The sequence below is a fragment of the Larimichthys crocea genome, chromosome XXIII, assembly GCF_000972845.2.
Source record: "Larimichthys crocea isolate SSNF chromosome XXIII, L_crocea_2.0, whole genome shotgun sequence".
NCBI classification, from domain to species: domain Eukaryota; kingdom Metazoa; phylum Chordata; class Actinopteri; family Sciaenidae; genus Larimichthys; species Larimichthys crocea.
Window position 1 is genome coordinate 11,674,922 of NC_040033.1, and position 20,548 is coordinate 11,695,469.

The window sequence follows — 20,548 nt, forward strand, 5'->3', positions numbered from 1 at the left end:
AGCTGACCAAGAAACAAACATATCTGCATCGTGGTGGGTGACCACAACGTTCCTGGTTTGAGTCAGACCACGAAACTCTGTTACATGTTACATTGTTTGTTTGTCAGGCAACCAGGGGAAACGCCAGAAAGTTACTGGGCATGGCCAAGAAATAGTCTGGTGAATTGATTTTTATTTTTGCTGTACGAATTTAACAAACAAGATATAAGGTGTCAATAAGAGACCTGGGCTAGCTGGTTCCCTCTGTTTCCAGACTTTGCACTATGCTACCCAGCTGCTGGCTCCATTTATATATAGATTAACCATGCACACATGCGAGTTAAATCAATCTTCCCCAAAAAAATCAAATGATTCCTTTAAAGATATGTGTAGCATATGTTGCACTCTGGCCCACATTCCAAGTAATATGGCATAGTGGCAATGGAATGGTTACATTTATGACCAAAGAAACCACTGATCCATTATAACAATATATTGTTTTTTTTATTTAGGAAAATTAAAAATTGTCAGAGGCTTGTTATTGGGTCAGTGCTTTAACTTTTAAAGTTGCCTCCTTCTTTCCTGCTTATCCAAAATGTTGCAAGAATGTGATAAAATAAGTGATGGACTGAATGTGATGGAGTGTTGCACTGATAAGACTGTCTAAAGTGAAAGCATCAAATCAAATGTGGTCTGTACAGGTATATGGTACAGTCAACAAAAAGTCTGAGACAAAGTGTGTATCTGTGCACACATGTCACACACTCTTGGCCCTGGATGGCGGCAGACAAGCTGCAGTCAGTCTCCTGGCAGACGACACGGGATCTGCGCCATACCGATGGGATTTCAGCACTTCCATTCATTTACACGCACACCCACACACACATACATGCAAACAAACACACAAACACACCCGTCTACCACCTAATGACAAGGATCAGGTTGTACACAGGAAACACTCGGTAATTCAATGTTGATTTTTTTTTCTCCAATCCCCTTCTCCTCTTGTCTCTTCATCTCTTCTTTTCTCTAACATGGGAGGCCTTCTCTTCTGCTTCTCATAGAGACATCAATACCCTGAGCAGTCGGAGGATCCGTGCATGCGAGACCTCAGGTACTCTGGAAGGAGAGGCTATGGGAGTAGGGTAGGACAATGGCAAGGACTGGTAGAGGGAAGAAAGGCTCTTTTGTGACGAGTGGTGGATGGACAAGCCCTGAGGGAAGCTGCTTCTTGTAAGATGGGTGGTTCTTGGCTCGGACGCTCTTCTCTTGTGTCCTCCTTGGAAAGGGAGCCTCTGATCCAACATACAAGCTGTGATTTATAGATTGGTTCCTCTTTGATGCTGACATCTGTTTGATATTGCCTGACGGGGGGAATAAATGAGCCAACTGGCTCTCAGGGTGGCGGCGACCCTCATCGTTGCGGAGGGATGGGAAAGCAGACACTCGTTTGCAGTGACTCACGGGTAATTTCATGCCCCAGTGAGGGCAGGGATGAGATGATGTGAAAACATGGCTGCTCGTGAAAAAGGCATTCACGTGGAGAGATGACCGCTTTGGTTTTGTGTAGAGTGCATGAAAATGTAACTATGTGTACATGTGTGCGAGTCCGTGTGTTACTGGAGGCGTGGGAGTGTGCCATTTCTTCTCAGTGCTTCAAAGAAGACCCGGTAGGATGGGATGTGACAAGGCAGGGTAGGAGATGAGGCCAAACTTTTTCTCATGAGTTATACTGTAATGGACCCAATGGGCAAGAGGAGACCCATAGAGACATGTGTAATTCACACTTGGTCTCGAGCCATATTGTAGTGGCAGTGTGAGAGCATATTGCATGCAACACATTGAGGATGAAAGTGAATCTGGAGAGCCATCAGGGGTATGCGGGGGAGAGAAAGGTATGTTATGGCAGGCGAGGGAGAAGATAATTGCATCAATGTAGCTTGGCCTTTGGACAGTTTGACATGGCACGTAAAAGAAATGTGGCATGACCGATATGCCGAAGTAAAGAATAACGTAAAAGAAATGTGGCATGACCGATATGCCGAAGTAAAGAATAATAAAAAAAAAATCAATTAAACGGAGGGAAAAAACTGTTTCCACAGTCTCTCTCTCTACTTTTAAATTCATTTTTTTCATGAAAAAAAAAAAGAAAAGGCCAAACAAACCGAGCTGAACACATAAATCAAAAGTTGTGCAACAGGCAAAGCATCTCAACTGTGCACGGACAGTTAAAAAAAAAAAAAAACGGAGTGGAGAGAGGTTATTGATTTAGTGCTCATCAGATGGCAATAATGAACAGCCAGTCTCCAGAATGACAGCGAGCAGAGGAGAGAAGTGGTTTGGAGGACTGTGACTGTGGTCTGCTTTTTAAAAAAAACCCACCACTGTCAGCTTCCAATTTGGATGGGCTGAAAATGAAAGTGGGGTAATTGCTGACAGTGACAAAGACATGACCGATAATGAATCACATCAATCCACATTTAGCTGGCTGAAATTATTAATAGTGCTTCCAGGAAGGATAGCCATGTCATGCGTCGATGCGTAAATGCGTTTTTCAAATAAAATGGGGGAGGATTAGACAGCTTTCAGATAACTTTTCCAATGTTGTGTAAACTCTTATTAGCAAGCAAAGTCAACAGGCTGAGAAGAGACACCCTCCCTTCCTTCCATCCTTGTCTCCATTTCCTCTCACCCCAATCCGCCTATCCCCCTAGCCTCAACACGCAACCGCCCTCTGTGTGATTTTTGGGAGTGATGGTAGGAGAGGTGGAAGGCAGGGATTCTGTGGAGGAAGGGAGGGGGCACGCAGAGTAAACTGAGCCTCCCTTGTTTTTGGCACCTTGCAGAGTGCAGTAGAAGAAGAGGGGGCGACCAGGGAGTGAATATTGGATGAGTCAGCTGAGATATGGTGAAAGCCAAGGAGAACGGACCCAGCAGGTCATGTAAGGACACAGCAGACTTCTTGGTGGATTTCGAAAAATGTTGGGGGCAGTGACTGTATTGGCTAGAAAAGCAGTGGTAGGATTCCCTGTAATGTCTAGAAGTATCTTGCAAGGCAAAACTAAAACCTTGAGCATGGTAGTTGACCCTTGTCTTATCCAGAACATGCCAGTGGCCAAAAGTGGGAGATTAGAGCAGCATTGGGCAGCTCCCAGCTGCTGTTAGATTGCCAACCCTCTGTTGCAAAAAGCTTTGCACGGAGGCAGTCAATGAGAAAATGCTCTTACCGAAAATCATCATAGCAGAACAAACAAGCCGATGCAAAGGTGGCTTAAGGATTCATTTCCTCTAATGGTCACTCCATGCTGGGTGTTAAACAAACTAAGGATGTACTGACGTGAAAACAAAAAAGGCAAAGAATTTCCACTGGGTTTCAGTGTCACGTACACACTCCAGGAGTTACTGGAGCGATCTCCTCCACATTTACTTAAGTTTTAGAAAGTGTATCCACAAAAGAGTCCTCTTTCATGCAGCAAAAGGCATCTTTTGATGCACAAACAATAGATGCAGTCAGAGTTAGACTTGGCTCGGCATGTGGCAGTGATTGATAAAGAGTTAGAAAACGCAGCTCAGTCATAGTCGGATGCAGGTGTGTGACAAACAACTCACATGTGAGAGAGAGAGAAAGTACGAGCAGCACTGCTGATCGAGTACTGAATTTAAGTCATTTAAGTCTGAAAATCTCCAGCTGGAAACACTTTTCATGTAATACATTGAAATTAAGATAATTTGATGCTTGATACTGAACAGCTGGACTTGTATTTTAATGTCAGTTGCTCTGTATTGATTGCCTCAGTGACTCAGAATCAGATGTTGCTTAAGAGAGGAGCAAAGGGCAACAGCGCTGCCTCCCTGTCGCCCCTCAACAGGTGCTCGGAGGCCACATCACATGACACTACAAGAACATACCAAACTTTAAAGAGCAGATTTGTGATTTTTACTCCTTGATTAGACTTAATGATAAATCATTGTGCTGACTGTGCAGGACCCAAAGGCAGGCGTGCCGTTTTGGCTTCCTTGGGGGTGGGAGGGTATCACAAAGCAAACAGAAATGTTACAGATGTTCTTTTAAAAAAGAAAATAATAATTGTAGGATTCATAACTCCACTTTCCTGACCACTCCAATTTCCTAACAGCTTTATATCTTTACCAGTTTCATCTATACAAACTTATAGTGGTTATGATGTGTAGGCAAACACAACAGTGCCCACGAAACTGAATATGAATTATTATGAATCATGTTGAATTACAGAGAGATTTAATTATTTATTTATCCTTTTTATTTTTAAATCATGTAGCATTAAAGTAATACAAAACAGTGTATTAGGTGCGAATTAAAAATACAGGTTTAGTTTAAACTCACCAAGAAATAATTAGAAAGAAATGAATGTTTTTATCAAACTTTACAGCTAAAAATAAAAAGAGGAAATGTCAGTTGTTAAATACAGATTTAGAAATCAGCCAATTTCATTTAGTTTCAGAGCTTCGCAGACGAGGCTGACTAAAGGGAAGGAAACAAATTGGCGCCTTATCAGCTGAGTCACCAGCACAGTCAATGTGACTGTGCAACACCGTACCGAAGTCCTACATCAGTTCAGGAACACTTTGAACTTAACGACATCAGAATTTCCACAAGCCTTAAAAGGTGGTAACCCATCGAAAACTTCCTGCGTACTGTCTTCTCTTTGACTCTCTTTACAGTAAGTGACTTCACTGTTGGGGAAATTATTGGGTAAACACACATTTTGATGACTGTTAGGGAATTAAGTGCGTTATCACTGTGACTCCATCAGTTTTTGTAATTCTCACCCAGTTATGACATTTTACATACCCTGATTCTGACTACTTCAACATGAACATCACTAATAAGTCACAGTAGCACCAATACTGATTCCATGGCATGGCCTTGGGTGTTGGAGTGATACAATATCCTAACTCTGTCACATTTTCCTCACCTCAAAGTTGACAGATAAGTTCCTCTTAAGGGCAATTTCGTAGACCAGGCTGATCTCTGATTTGCTGGCATCACTGCCTTCCTCCGTCTCCCCTTTTTCCTCTGGACTCTGAAGAGGAAGGAAAAACAATCAATTGTTAAAAATGTTAAAAGACGACATACTGATGCTTATGTGTCAAACTGTTTAGTATGCCCCGACTCTTTTTGTCAGCTGTTGACCGATTTTCATATAATTTTCAGGTGAGTCGAGTTCATATAACAAGAATGACTAGTATGGTGAACTGAAATGAGAAGCCAAAGCTGGAAGAGTGTCTGACATTATTTATATCCCTGTTTGCCAGCATTATGATATCCCAAACTGAAAAAAACAGAAGCGGATTAGACCACAAATAAATGTGGACACCTTTCAACCAACTATCGGGTAACATTTTTTTTTGTCTGTGATGCAAACTCATTTGAAAAGGCATCCTCCAAACAATGGCTAAAACGAACTAAAGTGCAAGATGTTCTCTTCATAGCATTCTTGTCCAAGGCAATAACGAATCCCATAAGAATGCTACAGCAATGAAATAATATTTAGTGGCAGAGAACATAAATTGCTTGAGGCCTGCTATAATGTTCCTTCCTGTGCAGACAGTTTTGTTATTAAGTTGGAGCGATACTGAGATTTTGTTTTCTTTTAGATGACTTTACTGATCAGATGCAAGTGTCCTAAAATTTCAAAAGCAAGTATTATGGCCAATGAGACACTGTTTAAAGTAGTTTTTCATAATAAACGTAAAGGAAAAAACACCAAACAGTGCCCCTAGAACTGTGGCACATAACAAACCAAGAATTACACGCCTACGGGGTGGATGGCGGCCAAGCTGCTGCAACGAGAAGCCTGTCTGTTTCTGGCTATGATCCTTATCTGATATGGGATTGCGAACTCAGTACTCCAGGACATGACTGGTGGTCCTCTGTCTGTACAGGAAGGTCTCTTAAAAAAGGGGTGGTCTATTAAATATGAGAATTTGTGTATATTAACTCTGTTCTACGTAGTCAAATTATTACTTGTGAATATCAAGAACTGTCTGTCCTTGTAAGAAGAAACTAGAGAACAAAGGAACAAATACGAGTTTCCGTCAGGCATGAAACGGAGCTGATACACCAAAAATTAATAAGGAAAAGGTCAGTGGGAAAGCACCAGCAGGTTTCATTGGGATAACCACACTTTTTTTTTTTCTTTTTTTTTAAAAAAGGCCCAGACAGACCTAACAACATTGCTATGTTAAAACATTTTCTCAATCCACAAAATTTACCGCCCATGAATCTATGAAGTAATTCTGGACTTAATACCAGATGACTCAAGTTTATGTCTTGGGTCAGTTTAAATGTTTTTTTAATAACCAAGTGAGTTGCTTAAATATGGATCAGACAGACTGAATATTTGATAAATTAATTACTATTCTGAATAGACTGAAAGTCTTGCTCTTGGCCCCGTCTACAAATAAAGAAGCCTAGTTCACGCTATAGAGATCATATCATCCAGCCATACAACGAGGGGCTTTTTGGTGCCAATTGTCTATGGGAAGGCAGAGTGCTGTCTCGATCTTTATCTTCTCATGTCCAGCTCTTTGTCTGATTAAGTCTGAATGGCTGCGGTGTTTCCCTTTGGGCTTCTTCCCTTCTCCTGCCTCATTGTGCGACCTGATACGACGCATGATTCATACTGTGAGATCTCTTGAATTTCACAGGAAACACAGTCACGTGGTACCATGCAAACCCACCGCACCAGGCGAGAGACCTCACATCGGCGAGAGGCGCGCGTGCACACGTGCACTGCGGTTTGTTTTGTGTCTGCTGAGACGTATGTTTTCTTGCTTCTTGTATTATATGTAGACATGAGAGAAATGAGTCAGTCCAAAGGGAACTCACCTCTCCTTCTTCGTTTTCATTACAGTTCTAATATGTATTCATGGTTACAGTTCCTCCTGCCACTATTCGTGGTGTATGTGATTAACGGTGTGAATCCCCTCTCAAGGCTGCCTTAACAAGCCGCTGGGTATACAGTAGGTGTCTGCGGGAGTGTATGAGCGTGCAAACTGGAATGACCAAGCAGGTCAGCAACCTTCCTGTGACAAAGACAAATAGAAGCCCCTCTCTGCTTCTACTTATAGATGTGCAGGATAGAGAGTCCTGGAAAAAAAAAGTGTAAGCAAGTGAAGAACACATATAGTGCTCTTAGACATTAACTCTGGCCCTGAGGGAGCTGCTGTGAATGAACAGTGACTGTGGGCGAACAGAAGGCTTCACATTCACATCTATGCTCATGGGCAATTGTTTCGTCATAGGGCGAAAGGATTCTAGATCAAAGGATGAAAAGAAGGGGCTTTCTCGAATGGACAAAACATAAAAACTTTTACAATTTTTCAACACTAACAATGAAACGAATGATGGAGATTGTCAGGCAAACAACTTCAAAACAGGAAGCCCACTTGTTTAACATCAGAATTTTTAATACTATCACCTGCATCGAAACTAAATGGCAGAGATTTACAAGTTTCATTATATAATCTTTATTGCCTAAAGCTATGTAAAGTTGGCTTACGTTTTTTGTGTTTCCTAGGGTTACATATTGTTGCTCTACCGGTGTATAAACACAACACAATTAGAGCGTTACTGATATTTACCTGTGGTCTTGCTCAAACTAAAGGTTTGACAGCCCATGGTAACGAGGAACACTTTCCCCCCGAGGGCGTCCACACATTTACACATGCACACACTCAGAGCAGAGACAGAATGACAGACATATACCGTAGACACAATGCGCCTCAATTTGTAAAGCAAGACTCAGAAGCAGCAGCAAACAAAGAGCACATTTATGCAGGCCGACGCCACAAGACAGCGAGTCAGGCAAGTGAGAGGAGCCAAAGCGTTTTGAATAACCACCAGCGATGCCAGGCGGTGAGGATATGGGGTAATTTGATTTCCGGTGGGAGATGATAACAACAGTTAACAGCTATGCCTGAAGGGAAACTCTGGAAAGGTACAGTGATATTGGGAGTAGGCAGAAAGAGAAGGGACAAAATACGGAGAGAACACACTCCACGCCAGGTGAAAACTAAACTATGGGGGACTGCAGAGCTTAACTTATGCATTAGAGTAATTAGAGCTGAGGTGGATTTATATTTAATCTGATGAAAAGCTGGTTGTGCATTCATCTTGGCATCTGCAAAACACACTGCTTAACACTTTTAATAGTCCGTGGAGAGCATCAACACATCAGCAGTGCAAATCCTTTTCATTAAGGGAAGAGTTTTTCAAGTCGGAGGGGGCCGGGTAGGGAGACAGTTATCTGGCATGAAAGCAGTCACAAGGTGACAAAAATGCTGATGGGATGAGGCTGCAATAATCGGAGGGCAACTGGAGCGAAATGACCTTTTTGGAAACAGAACGAATGACAGGACTAAACATGTAGAGTCACTTATTGTTTTAAAATCTTTCCACATTAATAAATGTATAGCGCAAATTTATCTGCAACAAATGGCTTTATTTGTTCATAAATGTACATACTGGTTAGATCAGTTAAGACTTCAGTATTTAGTTAACAAAACAGCTTTGGGTTTATAATTGGTATTTGGACAAAACAAGATATCATCTGTAACTCTGGGAACACATCTAGATTCAAGTGTCATCAATAACATGCCCTAAAGTCAGATACATACACAGAACCAGCATCTCACTGCGGCAGTAGCTCAGTCTGTATGGACTTGGCTTGGGAACTGGAGGGCATCCGGTTCAAGTCTCACAGTACAGAGTGTGGACAGCACCAAAATCCCTAACCAATACTTGTCTAGGACATGTGTCCACGTTTGTGTGTTTACCTGTGGTGGCCGTTCAGGGATGGGTTCATTGCGCAGGGCTTGCAGGGCCTTCATCGCAGCGCTGTGTCTGGCTGCTTGGCGAGTGCGTCCCTCTCCAATAAACTCATGACTTCCCACAGACAGCTGCACATAGAAGATCTTAGGAACAGGATAATGGTACCTGAAATGAACAAAACAACAGAGGGAGAGTATTTCTTACAAAAGCTATTATGATTGTACACATATATTTTTTTTTTCTTCTGTGGAAGGAAGAGGCTCAGACATTATGAGCCAAGTTATCAATTCTCACCGCTTACACCGTTCCCAAATTAAAAAGGCCCACCACTTCATCAGGGTCAATTACTACACAATAGCCTGTTGGCCAACCACTTGACTAATGTCCCGCTATTGAATCTCAGCTTAGGGATGCCAAACAAAGAACAAGGACATATATATCCTCTCCTCTTTCTTTTGGCCCTGAACATAGATTTTCCTCTCTTTCTTTGGGTCCTGACAGAGCGGGACTGAGCTGTCACCGAGCAGATTTAGAGGTCTGCGAGTCCGCGTGTGTGATACCCCCTCCTGGGTCAGGGGGAGAAGGGCTGAGAATGTCTGCCGGATTGAGGACAAGGAAAGAGAAATAGTGGGAAAGCTAACAAGAGAAGAAAGTAATCCAAACCTTTTAATATCCGCCCCCCCGTCCTCCTTCTTCTCTGATAGTATAGACTTATATTCACAGGACATACATCCAGCATATGCGGTAGACACACTTGGACAGCAGCAGCTGAGATTTATGGATCTTGTCTTGACCGTTGCCAAAAATGTATTCAGTGTTTTCTTGTTTGGTCAGAGCACTGGGCTTTTTAATGAGACAATGAAAATCAATAGTTAGTGAAGGTCTTTGCGTTTATTTCACAACAACATGCTGAAGAAAATTAAAAACAAGCTTTACAGAGAAGCAAGTATCATTTTTCTGTATACACATATATTCATTTTCACATATACCAAAATATCCTACTTGGCACTGCAGCAGGCCCGCGATGTGAGATTTAATACTTGATAGGAATTCGGGGAACCCAAGAAGCCTGAATTTGTAGGGCAGGAAAACCTGTGTGCACTGTAAACTTTTGCAGCGTCTATCACAACTGCACACATGCACATCGTTGAATATATTCGACAGCGATCTATGTTTTTGATATGTTTGGAGACAACAAACGCTTGCATATGTTCATGTACTTAATGACCATGATCAAACGCTTCAAGTTATTCATTTTTGTGTCATTTAACGTACAAGTCCTTGTCTACAGGTATACGTATATTTTTGGAAACCTTTACACGCAAATGAAAATGATTTTTCGCCTGTAGGTGGCGATACAGTCTACGTTATCAAATCTTATTTTGATAGCTTTGGACATCATTCCTGTTGACAATAATAAGCCTGTACTTAATTTAAAGGGTATAATTGATTAATGGGCTGACCGCTTTGATGAGGAAAGACACAGTCAGACATTAAACGAACTTCAGTGTTCTAAGAAAAAGAAAACAAAGGCAGCACTAATATTAATAACCAAACTACGAGTGGGAACATTCATCAGAATTTACAGACTTGACATCTGTGTGCTCACTTTCGATAACCACCAAAGATTATTTGCTTGTTTACAGATTGTCTAAACCAGATTCTCAAACGGTGGCAACTGTAACACTGGCGGCACATGACCTCCCTCTAGTGGTAAGGAGTATAGGAATATTATCCTATGAAAATAGTAAAACACTTGAATGAAAATAAACTGGAATGTGATATGAAATTTCATTTCTTGAATTATTTTGTTTCGACGTCAACCTGCCATGTAGTCATGTTCATGCACATGATTAGTTACTAGATAACGCGTGCCCTTTTTCCACCAAGTTAGCTTCAGTTCTTGACAGGGTTTCTGTTCAGGATTCGACAGCAGTCAACAATAAATAATCTTATCGGCCTCTTGCGTAAAGTGTCGAATAAAGACGGCCAATGTTACCTTATTTTTTATGTCATAATGGTGATACTTGGAGAGTCAAATTATTTCCGAGGTGCTAAACGGTGTAAAACGTATAAGAAACACTGCTATGAATGATCACACAGTGATCAGTGTTCACAACTATGGCCAAAATTACGAAAACTTAGACCTTACACAACTTGATTAAGTTTTCTGGAACATAAATGTCGAAATTTTTGGCTTTTTCCCCATCAAAATACCAGAAATACTGACTCTTCACTAACACTAACTCTTAACAACACATCTGTCCTTTCTCCTAACATCTCCTCCCCTCGTCCCCCTCGCCTCACGTCTTTCCTCAATCTCCTGCTCAACAGGCCTAACAATGAGTCAGCATTTTACTCCACGAATTCCAGCAGGTCTTTCTCCAGCCCACAGCCGTCCTCTCATCCGTCTGCTCTCAGCTCCTCCTGGCCACGGGAGCCTTGCCTGGGCGGGGGCCCGCCTGGCCCTCGCACGTCAAGTGTGGCCCCAGGGTCTCAGAGGACATGCCAAGTGCAACATGGGCTCCGGCCAACAGCGCTGAGCTGAGATGGGAGCAGCTGGGGCTGGAGTACAGGTGCAGAGAGGAGGAGAGAGAGAGAGAGGGATAAGAAAGAGAAGAGAGGAGGGAGACTAAAGCGGAGAGAGAGACGGGGAAGTAAAGAAAGAGAGGAGAGAGAGAGAGGGACATGGAGGGAGGCCTGTGGGAGACCTTACTCCACAACGTGGGAAAGTAGTGGCTTACACACAAGTGAGCCAGCCAAGAACACAAGCGAGTACGCACACACATCAAAATCATGCAGACAAAAAAAAAAAGCCAGGGAAAATCACGTCAGCGCTCTGTGGCCAGCACAGAAATCAGCACATGCTGGCTGGATCTGCCTGTACTGTGTTATCAATTATTATTTTTGTTATTATTATTACTACAGAGAGGGAATTGGACCAGGACACCTGTAGGGAGGGTGTGGAGACTGCTGACAGGGAAAGAAAAAAATAAGAAACATAAAAACACCACTGTGTCTGTGTGATGACGGGAGTGTGTGAGTGTGTGTGTGTGTGTGTGTGTGTGTGTGTGTGTGTCTACTGTGACTCCGAGATGAGAAAGAAAAACTTGATACCACAACCCAATCAAATGATAACTCATCAGCATTTAGCAGTGAGTAATGACTTTGACTTTGAGGTCACACGCTTCCCTGCAGCTCTCTTTAATGTGGCCAACGTTAGTTAAGGTTACTATTTCATCTTAATCATTCAAAGACTCGTGCATGAACACACACACACACACACAGACGCATTCAAAAAGGTGAGGCCACACACAGTCATACTGGGAAATGGGAGATATGGTATTGCAATTATTGCTAGAAATGACAGGGTGACATTTCAGCTGGTAACTATTTCCTTTCGAAATGTCTGTGTAGAAAAAAGAAAAACAGCTTATCCTCTCTCACTGCATGTGTGACACTTGTTCCTAAACTCAATGGCTTACCACTACAAAGACGTTTTTATTATTTTCACAGCATATTTACACTCACAGCAGTCAGTCATACACAGTATATATTACACTAAGTGATGTCAGGTGGATCATATTAATATTTATCCGTATAATGCCGAAAACCACCAGCTCCCCACACCAGGTGGAGAAGCTTTTAAGTCATGGGATGGAGCCGACAAATCAAAAACAAGATGTAGTGACACGAGAGCTTCTAAGGAAGCCCGTAATTTTACGTTGACGTCGTGTTACAGGTATGACGTTGTTGACCAGATGCAGATGACAGTGTGCGGTGAGGATTTCGACAGCTTTGGCTGGCAAAACAGTGCAATCCAAAATCCAAATGCAAGACTTACTGTTAGTCATAAATTTTGCCGATGAGAACACAAATCATCCGATTCATTTTTTTAGAATACACCGCAGCTCTTTGTTACTGATTCTTGTATATATCTGATGATGGTATTGATGTGGTTGTGAGATAGTACTTGGTTATTTGGTTGGTCTGTCTTCAATGATCAAAATCCATTGAATCATTAAATCACTTTTTATCAAGACTCACTGTAGTGCTTCTATTAAAACTGTGGTTGTGTAACAGAAGTCAACATTAAATGCAGATTTTGCAAAGTGAGCGAGTGGGAAAATACGTCTATAGTGCGGTATTCTGATTAGTCGGTGGTAGCTGGTAGTAATCGGACGTGTGATTTCACCAACTTTCTCTTAAAATTGTCAACTTTGGCTTTTAATGCAGTTTAGTTCATCGGCCATCCACAATCAAAATGGTCAAGCAGTCTAAGAATTGACACTTGATGCATGCATCATTTACATCTACATACTTTGAATTCCTAATGTTTACAATATATTTATCAGTAATAAAACACTGATATTTCATAAACCATTACCCTAAAAAGGGCGAAATAAGTATGTAATAAAGACAGTGCTGAATTCAACAGTGCAATCCTTCTTTTTTTTTTTACCCCATGCTACTGGTAGTAGCCTTACAGTAATTAAAGCATACTTGTGGGCTGCTCTTAAGGATGGAAACATATGTATTCTACTGCAGCACAGAGCAGCAGACAGGAGAAAGTGGGCCAACCAAACACAGACAAATAACAAGACAGGAATGAGGGGGCGTACTGGCCCATTTTGTCTTCCAACGTCACTGAGTTTGACCACCAAGACGTCTACTGGCCACACATGCGAACACGAATGGTTGTAGGCATTAAACCACAATTACAAACACACATATAAACAGACAGAACTGAGTGAGAGGCTTGTAAAGAGAATGGGGCTGTGCTGGGAGCAAAAGGGTAAGATTTTTTTTTTTTTTTTTTGGGGGGGGGGGCGATGCAAAAACTTGGACAGGCTCACTCCTACACCAGCTGCACTTTCTTCCAGTCTCCTGTCAGACCATTCCTTATTTTCTCTCCCTCCAAACTTCCATATTTCATTCCCTGCGTCCGTCATTGATTGTTCTCCTTTCCCTACTGCCTCACGCGATTGCTGCTGTGGTAGAGCTGCGGTTTCACGTTAATTTTCTTTGTCAGTAATCACTCTTTAAGAAATATTTTTTCCATGTAGAACATGAAACATAAAAAAAACAAGTTAAGGTTGATTCAGCCCACAAATGTCAATCTCAGAATTTTCCTACAAAATAAATAAATTTAAAAAAAAATCAACTGATGCCTCGTGACAACTAGTAGCCTTGAAATGCTGCCTATCAAAGTTTTGGGAGTTTTATTCAGAGGGCAGATACTTTTCCCAAAAAGACTGTCAGTTAAAACAATGGACACACACACACACACACACACACACACACACACACACAGTGAACTGTGAGAAAGCTGTATATAAACAAAAACTATGACTGTAGCTTAAAAACAGCGTTAACCTTCAGATGGTAATTAGTCAGCAATTGTGACGAAAGTGTGACGAAAAGAGATGAGGTGCAAACAAACAGGTTTTAAGTGATAATGAGAAACCATGTGTGTGTGTGTGTGTGTGAGACCTGTCGTGGTCCAAGAGAAGCCACAACGAATGTTATTCAATCAGACGTCCCCCTAAGGCAGCTCTGACTCAGACACTACACTCATTCACTGTGAAAATGAAGAATCAAAATGGTTTATGCGTTGTTAAACCAGCAGTGTAGGATTGCATTAAAATGGTAATCTTGTGGTGGAACAGAGACAGAATGTTCGAATGGACTCGGTTACTGACAAGTCAGGTGTAAAATGTGGCAATAAGTTCAAAAGTTAAGTCGATCGTATGTTGACTCGCCATCCGGGGCTTTTAACCAGCCACTAATAACTCTCATTTTACAGTTTAATATAACCAAACCTTACATTCTGTAGGCTTTCATTAAAGCCCGTCATGGGAGCAATGTATTTTCTTACCTCATATCCCTTCAGTGTAATGTACTGCTGTAGCAGCAGACAGCTGGTGTCTCTACTCATATCACTGGCTGTACCGACAACAGCTATTTATCAAGAATTGCTAACAGACGCAGGGCATAAAACGGGGGGTTTCATAACTTATTTTAATTAAATTGTCCAATCTGACAGTGTTCATTGTTTTTACTGTTTGTTGTGGGCTCAGTTTTGAACGAGAGATTAAAGCTCTCTTTGTGCGAGCTCTGTAATCAGTGTGCTGTCTCCGTGCCCTCCTTCCATGCCTGGCTCACGAAAAGTCACAGCCCCGTGTAAACCGACCCCAGATCTCCTGTCACACTTTATTGCTGAGTCACGGCCGTACATCAAGTATTGTTTCCAAACATGATAGATTTACAGTGTTGTAACTGACAGGTAGCACGCTACAGGAAAAAAAAAATGCAAATGGGCATCCTAGATAAAAAAAAGAAAAAAGAGGGGGATCATTATGGTGGTAATAAAAGTAACCTCTAAAAATATTCCCTCTAATCATCTGACCAAAAACAGGCATTGCGTGAAAAATTCTGTCTCCTTAAGCACAAGAAAATATCAATGAGTAATAGAAGACATGCCAGCATGTGCAAAGTAATTACACCATGTGTGCATTTATGTGACAAGCTTCTTAACCCTCGTGCCCTTCTAGTGCCAATTGTTAAGACTTGGCTGACTGAGAGGAATGGCTGGCTGGGGATCAGTCTAAAATCAGACCCTGCTGTCCTCATTAAGAATATCACATTGTGACCCTGCTGTTATTATCAGGAAGAGAAAATGAATTGCTTCATCAGAAAAAAAAAAAAAAATGCTCGTGCCATTTTCAAAAAAGAAATAATATACATTTGTTATTGCCAAATAGTTCTGACTTTTGTTTCTATTTAAGCTTTTCTGCCTGCAAAAGATTTTCCTTTGACATCTCTCTGGGCAACATGCAACATATTTAAGGACTGATACATGGTTTTCCTTAAAAAAAGGACCAGTTTGTAGAGTGTGGTGAAAATTAATAGAGTATACAGAAAATTAATGCTGCAACAACAACGAGTCCAGATCAGATGATTAATGCAAACCCTAAAATGTTTATATGCTAGCGTTTATTGTTGTATAATCTTCTAAAGGGTACATTAGGACAGGATCCCGCGCCCTAATTACAGCATAGATGGAAAATAAGTAAAAATGAAAAATGTAGGTACTTGCAACCAGCTGATTAGTTTATTCATTATTTTTTCGTTTGGTTCAGTTTTGTTTACCCTTAGTTTGATTAATTCAAAGTCAGATGAGAACAGTGCTGTTCCAAACTCAGACGTTTAACAGACTATCACACTGAGACACCCTTGAAATGTGGATTTTTGAGCTGAAGTGTGGTTTGCTTTTGCTGAGAATGTGACAAACCAATTACACGATGTAAAATACAGTTGCTCAGACTCCTCCTGTTTCCTCGTGAGCTCTCAACTGGTAGGACCACCAAAGAAGACGTACAGCATCATTTGACAGAACAAACTCTGTTTTGACTTTCACCACTCTGAAAAGTATTATAATAACGTAGGATGACAGTCCTCCTAACAGGAATATGGCAGTGTGAGCCCTAAAAAGCGTCCAGCAGCGAGTCTAGCACTGGGATGATCCAAACCAAAAGAAATTAAGTCCATTTTTGTAATAGATTTGGGAGATTTCTGTATTCCTCATCATTTCTTCCAGTAAAACATCCAACCACAGGACTGTGATTAGTGAACGGGATGCGGACTGAATTAAAACCTTACTCTGCAGAGTTGATGCACAACAATGCTGGGAAACAGGAGAATGCTCTGGCCTGACAAGTTGACGTGCGTCCTCTTGACAGCTCAGCTCTGATACTGCAGGGCTACCCAGGAGGTGAGAGAAATCACTTTGAGTGCTACAGCAAAAGATGGGTCCAATTTCCTGGGAAAAGATACGAGTGAATGGTGTGTATTTGTACGGACATAAAGATGTGAGTTCCTGTGAGAAAAGCTCTTTGTACTCTGACTCACCCTGGCAAGCATACTGAAACGCAGAATTACGAAAAGGTATTTTCTACTGATGCAACTCGCTTCGTACGTAACGGTCTCAGGTCTTTGTTTGTATTTAATACATCAAGGCAAAAAGAGGAGAGGAGGACACACAGGAATACACAAACACGAAACTCTGCTCAGAGGAGAGGAGATGAAAGGAGAGACCAGACTTCTGTGTCATTGAGTCTGTTGAGCGCAAATCATTCTAAGCATTTGTTTATGTTGGACCTGTATTCCACTCCTCCACCCCCACTCTCCTCAATAAAACACACAGCTTTATGAGTTTACACCCATTTGTACAATTTGGACAGATTATCCTTTGTTCTGGCACATCGCCCATTGTAATTTATGAACTATCTGAGTGAATGCATCTGATTTACTGATGTGCGATATGTGGGGATTTAAGAAAAACACAAAACAAAACAAAACGTAACGCAATAAAAAGCTATCCCTCTGAAGTCTCTACCTTGTGGGCTTTGGCAGCTCCCTTTTGTTTTTGGACAGCAGTGATGATGGGATGGATAAGACAAACCATATCTGTGGCATGCCTCAGTGGACGGAAGAGCACACAGTGTCCTGATTAGGCCATAGGAGACTGTACAGCCCAACAGGCCAGTAAGTTATATAAAATATATATATAATCTTGAATGGAAGAAGAAGAAAAAAAAGAAGACAGCATGTGTGAAGGGGACCTCGGAGGATATCTGATCCCTCCATATAGGAAGAGAGGAGATTTTGAATATAGAAAAGTGCTCATGGGCAGATTCAGTGAGCCAGGTTGACCTAATTAAGAGATATAGATGACAAAAGAACACTTGTGTATGTGTGTGTGTGTGTACTGCGGTTTTGCTGTCTGGTATTACTCTGAGGTCCTGAATGCATCGGAAGAGTATTCATTTTTTCAAGGATAAGTATCTTTCCATGGCAACTGTGTCTTTATATTTCTATACATGAGCACACACACACACACTGTGTCTTTATATTTCTATACATGAGCACACACACACACACACACACACACACACACACACACACACACACACAGAGCGTCATTAAGGCATATGTAAGGCTGTCATTGCTTTTACAAGGACACGTACATTTGAACCCTTCAATTCACAATCAAAAGCAAAGCATATCTGTATTTAATGCTTTGTGTTCGTGGTAGGTTTTTACTGCTTTTCGTTGAAACATATATGAGCATTATGAGTCACATGATTGATTTCATGTTGCCATGCATCCAGAAATCATTCGGTTTATGATAAGACTTTGTAAAAAGCAGTTCTCTTATGGTAAGGACAGCTCACGAAATGTTTCTGGTAACTGACAGTATCAAGAAAAATGGGGACAGAGAAAAAAAAATGCAAATGAGCTGCTGATTGAGCAACTAAAAGGAATCAAATTAATTCCCAGATTTTCTTCATTATTTATTGCATTTTGATTTTTCTTGGCTAATCAGGGATTAGCACAACCAACTGCGAGGGAACATTGGCAAAGACTCTTAGAGTCATCCATGTTAGATTAAAACATAATCCACGAAGATTCAATAATAATTTAAACATTACTTGTTAAACTAGGACACCTATTTAACATGCCACACATAAATCTGAAGTCAAACCCAATATTCACTCTCCATTTAACTCTGCTTTGGTCGGGCGCCAGTTAGCTCAGTAGGTGTGTGAAGTGTGCGCCCCATGTACAAAGCTCAGTCCTGACCTGTGGCCATTTGCTGCATATCATGCCCCCCTTTCCTGTCACACTTCAGCTGGATCGGGTCAAATAAAGCTCAAAAAGCCTCTCTGCTTTGGTCTCCACCAACTCTCGAGGAAAATATCTGTCACTTCACCTTCTATTTGCTCCACTGTGATCACAAATAAGTCGCTACCTTTGTCTGTCTGCTGTTTGATGCTGGACAAGAAGCATACAGCTGTGTGAACAGCTTCCTGCTGTGACAGGAAATGAGAGCAGGTGATGATTCCATACTGTAGCGACCCCACACACATAACAAGCAGTAATTTTCCCCTTCAGTTAATATAAAAATATTGAATAGTGCAGCTTTAAAAATATATAAATATTTAAAAATAGGAGTCTTAGTTACACTGATGTAAAACTCTAGAGTGGCCAATACAACATCACTGTAGGTAATGAATCCTCTGCAGCACAGGTGACCCACTCTTCCTCTCCGTTTCCTGCAGAGAAAGCAGCAACGGCCAGCACAGTATCTGAACATCATCACAGGAGGAAATGTCACAGAGCAAAGCACCCCCAGTCATTCAGCCCACTATTCTTCCAGCTGACATAATGTTACGGTCATAACCAAATGAGGGCCCGGAGGAGGTGGGCGGCTTCTGACTGTTCTGCTTTGCTCTAACAGGGGAAAGTCCTATCCAAATTCCAACTCTGACAGAATGCAGGATGCAGGCGCCCCCGCCCCCTTGGGATCGGAGTAGCAGGAGGAAAGCAGGGAGTGCCATGGATAGACTGGAGGGGCCCAGTATGACTCACTGGAATCAGGTGTTCCAATGATAACACGGGAGTCGGGGATTGTCCATAAAAAAAAAAAAAAAGGTTGATGTAACCACATTTGTTGATAAGGAAAATATGTTCCTGATTCAGTGATTATTAAGGCGAACTATTTGGGCTGGATTTTCATACAATGTCTCACAGCAGCTCGGTAACTGATTAAATAAGCTGGAAAAGCACGAATCATTCGAAGGTATGTTCAGTATTTGAGAATGAACAATGGTGTGGTCATGACTGTGGGATAACAGAGACGAATCGCTCATTTAAACACCGACTTGGATAGTAAGAAATTATGCACGGACCCTTGGCCATAAATAAGATTCATTAAGACGCTGATAAATGCACATTTCATATTATCGCCATAGTTTCTCATCAGGGCACTTTCTGAACAAATCAATACTGGTCTTGGTGGTGATTAGAGCGCTGATGGATCAGAGACAGGCTGCCCTTTTAATGGTAAGATTTTCCATCAACATGACTCCGGATCACTCTTATTCATCATAATAGGTAAGGACGTGGGCATATGGAAACCTTCGCTTCCCTCCAGCATCATTAAGATGACTGATTGTAGATATGGCCTGTCACTCCGCCACATAGTCAGTCGTCCGATGAAGAGAATTCATATTCAGAAGGTCTCGCCTTCATTAATCCGGGGCTCGACTACACTGAAAGAAAGAGACCTAATGAAAACATAAGTGACCTTGGGATAATATATACTCCTGTGTCTCTTCTGTTGCAGGCCCGCACAGTCCCTCAGCCCTGTCTCTGCCTTACATAGTGGCATAGGAAAACAAAACCATGAGGAACAGATACAGCCTGTCTCTTAGAAACCCATCACTGTGACATATGACATTGACAGACAGATGCTGGAAAACAGATTTTCTCCTCTGCCCCACAGACATTTGTCTTTCACCCCCTGTTTGTTCCTGCATGGATCAAATAGTAGAAGATGTGAGCCAGATGCTAGACTGTCTGCTGACTAGACTCAGTTACCCAACACTGCAACTGATTCACTGACTCTTTCTGGCAACGTACCTACATTTTAAAAATAAATCCCACACATTTGGCATCAGAACACCTTACCGTAGGACTTTAATGAGCCAAGGTTTACATAAAAAGCAATCCAGACATGCAAGCTTCTCCGTTATGGTCTCCTGTGTTTAGTTCTTTAATAAGCAAAGCTTTCCATGTTAATACCACAGATTGGACTGCAGAGTTTCATACTTTTAAGAGACTAAAAATCACCATATTCCTACCTTGCCTGTTACAAAATGGGTGCTCAATCACCTTAAAAAAGCAGTG

The 20,548-nt window shown here is 41.6% G+C and overlaps 1 protein-coding gene across 3 annotated transcripts in view; it reads right to left on the minus strand.

Moving 5' to 3' along the window:
- The window catches only part of stau2 (staufen double-stranded RNA binding protein 2), an 81,074-nt gene that overhangs the window by 53,403 nt on the left and 7,123 nt on the right, over window positions 1-20,548 (minus strand). For all 3 annotated transcript variants that reach the window (XM_027274160.1, XM_027274162.1, XM_027274161.1), the window contains exons 6-7: window positions 8,800-8,959; window positions 4,935-5,042 (exon numbers count right to left, since the gene is read on the minus strand). In XM_027274160.1, the coding sequence (XP_027129961.1) occupies window positions 4,935-5,042; window positions 8,800-8,959 (268 nt within the window). The remainder of the gene's footprint in view (window positions 1-4,934; window positions 5,043-8,799; window positions 8,960-20,548) is intronic.